The 6,124-nt window shown below is 42.4% G+C and overlaps 1 protein-coding gene across 1 annotated transcript in view; it reads left to right on the top strand.

Moving 5' to 3' along the window:
• Positions 1–5,122, top strand: part of Cd96 (CD96 molecule) — an 84,632-nt gene extending 79,510 nt beyond the window's left edge. The window contains exons 14-15 of the mRNA XM_021184939.2: positions 2,210–2,333; positions 4,812–5,122. Coding sequence (XP_021040598.1) covers positions 2,210–2,333; positions 4,812–4,920 — 233 coding nt within the window. The 3' untranslated portion in view covers positions 4,921–5,122. The remainder of the gene's footprint in view (positions 1–2,209; positions 2,334–4,811) is intronic.
• Positions 5,123–6,124: the final 1,002 nt, after the last annotated feature.

The raw sequence follows: 6,124 nt of genomic DNA, 5'->3' as shown, positions 1-6,124 counted from the left end.
TTACAGTTGGATCTCATGGAGGTATTTCCTCAACTAAAGCTCCTTTCTCTGTGATAACTCCAGCTGTGTCAAGTTGACACAAAAATAGCCAGTACAAGCTGTAAAAAGGAAATACTGTACAATTAAACTTGTTTGTGACAAGAGTTTTGATAAGGTGTTTTCAGAATCTAACAGAAAGACCTGGTTTTAACTAGAAAATGGGGAATTCGCTAAGGTGCTTATATTTTAAGTTAAAATCTGAAAGAAGGGAAAGGGGAATAAGAATTAGCCAGTTGAAAGGTAGAAGAAAAACTGTGAAAACATAATTCAAGTCAAGAAAGATTGTTAAGATAAAGAGTACTCCTGGAGCTCAACTAAAAAAAAAATTATGTCTGTCAGTGCAAAATGTAATTCCTTGTTTCCCATCTTGAAACAAAGCAAAGGATTCAGTGAAGTTTGAACCTTCACAGAAAATTTGGTCATTAAACCACAGGGACACATGTTCATTTAGTCATAGAAAACTACTGACAAGATACTTAATTATTAAGTTGTCGTCTTCTATAAGAAGGAACATATGGCCACGGTCCATGAATACCCCATAATCCTTTGGGAAAGCATCTCTTTCATATGAAAAGTTATTGTTTTTATGATGTTGAGGATCAAACATGGCACCTTAGGCATTCTGATCAGTGGGCTATACTGAGCTAGAGAAGTCCCCCCTGCAGGGCTGTGGGTGTATGGGAAAGAGGGGGGTGGGAGAGTGCCCACATCATGCCAGAGTTCTGGTGCTCTGGGCAGGCAGACTCAGGAGGACTTCACACACTTTCCACACAGCCCTGGGTGGGCATCTGGCTGTGTTAAGCCACTGACCCCACACGGTGGGTAGTGGACAAGAGGCAGCCCTAGGTACCAGGTTGTCAGTCTCCAGCATCCCACACTGGATATGGTGGAGGAGCTGAGAACAGAATAGGGGCCCCAGGCGGCACTCAGCTCCAGAGATAAGGGAAGAGGGGGCAGGAGGAGAGGGAGCACTGGATGGTTCCCAGGCAGGCAAGAGTCCTTAGTCCGGTTCTTGGCTGGAGCACAGGAAGGCCTTCTGATGGGAGGTTAGACATGGCTCCTTAGGAGAAAGTCTATCCCACCGTTCAAGCACAGCAGACTTTGATGAACAGAGACAGTCTTTGGTTTTAGAGCTTTATTGTAGAAAGGCAGGGGGAAAAAGAGAAGGTAGAAAAGAGAGAGACCGGCCAAGGCCACATGGAGAGAGGGGGGAAGGGAAAGAGAGAAAGAGAGCTAGAGAGTAAGAAAGGTGAAAGCTTAGAGAGAGAGGAGGGGCCAAACAGCCCCTCTCATAGTGGGCTTTGTTATCTTGCTGTTGCTAGGTAACTGTGGGGAGGAGTCTAGCCAGAATGCCAGAAGCTTGGGACATTGCCTACCTGACCGATATCCACATGTCTCTCCTGGGGCTGTGGGGGAGGTAACTTTGACAGGAGCCTGGGGTCCAGGAGACATAATCAAACACCTTCTGTCCCATGTAGGTCGAAATTACCACCCACCAGGTCCCACTTGGGTTCAAGACCTATGCTCGACTGGAGAACAGGCTGGGTGCGCATAGCCTATTGCCCCACCCCCCACCCTTTTTATTTTTCCAAATGCCAAAATTTGGCACTGAAAGATCCACAAAGTGAGGACTCCCCCACATTCTGACTCAGGAGAGGCGACACCCCAAATCACTCACGAGAAACAGTCTTGCTGTAAACTGCAAGAGGACTTTTTATTTCAAGAGTGCTCCCGGGGCCCACAGTCATACACCATGCAGGGGTAGAGAACCGTGGCGCCCTGAGTAGCTGGGTAAGGGTGTATTTAAAGGAAGAAACCACAACTCAGAGGGGTGGGAAGGGCGTTGTTGGAAAATACCAAAAATACTAGTTAAGAGTCTCAAGGAAGTGGAAAGTCAAGACAGTTTTCTAGGAGCCTCTAACAATAGCACCTGTGCATAGCGGGTTCCAGCAACAGTCAAGGTGGGTCAGGGTGACTTTCTTTGAATGAACACTTCCTGAACCCAGGAAGCGGGTGGGTGGAGGAATGTGGCTGTCTGTTTTATGATTAGCATGCCTTGGAGCATTGAGTCACAAAGGTCACATTCTCAAGCCTGGGCCTAAAGGCCTAGAATTTTTGTTTTTACCTTATATTTTTTCAGCACTAACCTCTCTTTTTATACCTACTTTAGGCATCATAGTTAATCAACCCAGTGATGGAATGTCCTGGCCTGTGCTTGTCACGGCTTTGCTCTTTTTCTGCACACTATTGTTTGGGCTTGGAGTAAGAAAATGGTATCGGTATCAAAATGAAATGTGAGTATATCATGATATGTAGACACTGACCATTTTCCGTCATAAAATATTTACTTGATACAAAAACTACAGGGCCTTCCTCTCTTAATTTAATGAGCAAGCTAGGCTTCTAGAAGAGTGCATACAGTCTTCCCAAGATCACTCAGTGAGGGCTCAGCCCACAGCTCCTGACTCAGTCTCTCTGCCTGCACCAGCTTGCTTCTCTGGAACAGCAGATGCTGTACACAGGTCAGTAGGTATGAAACAAGAACAGTGCCTCCCCTCACCACAGAGATAAAGCTGATTGTTTTCTTTTAGTCTTCATTACTTTTTCATTTCCATGCATTTTTAACTTAACTGGGATCAGCTGGGCCCAGATGCTCAAGTGTGAGATTGAATAAGAGACATAAGTTTTAAAACCTTTGCAGCTGCTCTGCACTGGGAAGGGCTTCTCCTGCCTCTTTCCTCTTTTCCACAAGTGGGGGGGGGGCTACTTTATTTTTCTAAATTCCCTATTTAAGAATCTGAAGTAACATGTCAGTGTAAAGCTCCCCTTTCTGATTCAGCTATTGGGGATGAGCCTGGACTAGGCCATGATTACAGGAGCCCACACAATACACAGTGCTGATCTCCTTAGGTCTGCTCTCTGTTATAACAACCATCACTGCACAACATCCTCTTACTGTGTATCCCTGAAGAGTGTAACAGGTATGCCAAACAGGCATCCTACCTACCACATGCATCCCAGGAAAGCTATAAATATGGCCCAACGTGTCTGAAGATGGGAACATCATGTTGTGACGTCAAAGTGGATGCTCCTGCTCTGTGACTATGAATAACAAGTATTTCATGTTAATTAATTAAAAACAAAACCAGCTGGCCAGTGGCAGCTCACACCTTTAATCGCAACACTAGGAATGCAGAAGCAGGAGGATCTCTGTGAGTTCTAGGCCAGCCTGGTTTCCAGCATGAATTCCATTCTAAATTAGGATGCTTTTGATTGTCAGACAGCTAGAGCCACACAGAGAAACCCTGTCTCAAAAAAAAAATTCAATATTCTATGTTTTATCTAAGGACTGTACCTTGGCCATTATATGACCGTAAAATGTTTGTAGTTTTTCTGAAAAAAAAAAAAAAGCACAAGTTTCTTATATTGAAGTTCACCTTTTGATACAGTTCCAAGCCTCCACTGAAGCATCCACAAACAAGGTAACAAGAATTAGAGATTAGAGGAATGGAAGGATGGCCCAGTGCTTAGGGCTTCAGAGCGCTTGCTGTCCTTGAAGATGACATAGATTCCATTCCCAGATCCTCTGTAACTCACAACCTCATGGAGCATTTGCTTTATTGCCTCTTCTGGTCTTTGAGAGTCAGTTCACTCCTACCTGGAATGCACATGAATAAAAATGCATCTCTTTAAAATTGGGGATATTCATATTAAAATAAAATAGAGGACAAAATAGTGAGCTTTTAATTATTCTGTTTAAATGTATTATAAAAGGACAAAATCTGCAAAATATTCTTTCTTCTCTCTCTCTCTCTCTCTCTCTCTCTTTGTGTCTGTCTCTCTGTCTCTCTGTCTCTCTGTCTCTCTCTGTCTCTCTCTGTCTCTCTCTCTCTCTCTCCTTCCCATTCTCTTTGCCAAATCCCTTTCTAAATTTGGATGCTATTGATTGACACAGCATGAACATAAAAAAGAAAGGCAGATATGTCCCTATTTTCTGTTATCAAAATACTTGAACATTGGCACAACAAAACCCCACTCTAACCTGGATGTTTGGTATACATGAGACAGAGGTACATTGTGCTAACATGAAATAGAACTTTGCACAAAAACATCTTCAAGAGTGCATTCTCCTGCCAACTAAGCCAGGAGTAGGAACACCTTGCCTCCCACCCGTCCCAGATCCTCAGTGTGCACATGAGTATATGCATAAAGGCTGAGGGTAGAGTTAGCAAGTTTGCTATTTGAAAAAGTCCTTGAATTTATGTTTCTGTCTCAGGAGGGATGTTCTACCCGTGTAAGAGTAAAACTTGTTCCATTAGGAGGCAGTTGCCATGGAGATTAGGGGATCTGGTTACAAGACTTCAGTTGCTGGCCTGCTTCTCTTTAGGAAGTGTCTTAAAACCTCTGTACTTCAGTTCTATGTGTCAAACAGTGATTATAATATTTCCTAGGTACAAACTAAATAATGGCAGGATAAAACTCACTTTGTAAACTATAAACTACCACATTAATAATAATAATAATATATATTTATATTTTATATTATATATTTATCATATTGTTTTACATTATGTTATATCACATCATATATTATATTATATATACAATTAATAGATAGATAGTTAGATAAATATATATACAATACCATATTAATTAATGATAAGAAATTCTATGAAGATGAAGATTGTTTCTCTTCCTCATAAGTATATATCTAACTTAAAAAAATACCATCTTATATTCACAGCACTGACAAAGAAATGTTTTCTTCACAGCATGGAGAGACCCCCACCTTTCAAGCCACCACCACCTCCCATCAAGTACACGTACATTCAGGAACCCATTGGATGCGACCTGTGTTGTCATGAGATGGAGGTCCTCTAAGCTTTTGAGCCTTGCAGTGCTGGAGTCCTGTAGGAAAGGAGATATACAATATTAATATCATCACCAGCCAGGCATGCCTCTGCTTCAGCTCAAATGAATGTTGGAAATAAATGAGTTCTATTCCCAGCATACTGCCCTCTTTCATCTGCAAACACCTGAGATGTAAATAAGCATTAGAGAATAAAGTGATGTTCACACCCAGCAAAAGTTCTATAAACCTGCTTGCTTATGTAATAAGTATAATATCAGGCTGCTGTCATTTTTTAAAACTTCAGTCTCTCCACATTTTATTTCAATTTTCTAAATCGGGGGAGGTCAGTGATTTCTGGCATTTGTTTTGTACTGGTTAAATTTTCTAGCGGCAGTGACCAAATTCCCAACAGTAAGTAGTTTAATAAAAGAGGGGCTTATGCCAGCTCATGATTTGGGGGATACAGTCCACCAGAGAGGTGAAAGGCAAGGTGGCAAAGGCATGTGGCAGCTGCCTGTTACACGACACTGGCCAGAAAACAGAACTTCAGCTGGATTCAGAGCCTATGTGTAACCCTTCAGCCCCTCCCCTCTCCCCTTACATCTGCCAGTCAGATCCCACGTCCAAAAGGTTCCATGACCATTGGGCATGGTCAACAGCTGAGGATAAATTGTATAAGCATAAGCCCTGTGGGAGATACTTGACCAACGAGCCATAAATGTGTCCACACAAAATCTTCTGAATGTTTTCTATCATCCCAAACGAGCTGCCAAAGTTGTGATTCTCTCTGACTTTTGTGGATTTTTTTTTCCCCTGAGATAATCCTAAGACCAAAACATCAAAGTTCTAACAGTAATTCCAAATGTTTGAGAAAGCTGTTCATACTGAAATTCTGTCACTCTCTTTCACTGAAGGAAACTCCATTACTCTGTGCATTCCCAATCCTCCTTGACCCTTCCTCTCTATTGTGTTCAGCCCAGGTTCCTGACACACATACCAGGATGGAGAAAGATTAGGAAGATAAGTAGCCTGCAAGCCAGTTGCCTTCTTGATATAAAATCTCCTGGCTTCTAGGACTAAGAGCAGTTTTATTCTCTGTTTTGACTGGGTCTGTGTTTGTGTGCCCGTATGTGCACACACATGCATGAATGCATCACCCTGCTAAGACACTCTTGCATAAGGATACAGGCAGTCCAACCTCTGTCCAACTCATCTGATTTTCATTATTCTTGC

Source organism: Mus caroli, chromosome 16 (genome assembly GCF_900094665.2).
Source record: "Mus caroli chromosome 16, CAROLI_EIJ_v1.1, whole genome shotgun sequence".
Taxonomy (NCBI): domain Eukaryota; kingdom Metazoa; phylum Chordata; class Mammalia; order Rodentia; family Muridae; genus Mus; species Mus caroli.
Note: the sequence above shows the minus strand (reverse complement) of the source record. Positions and strands in the feature narration are given on the sequence as shown.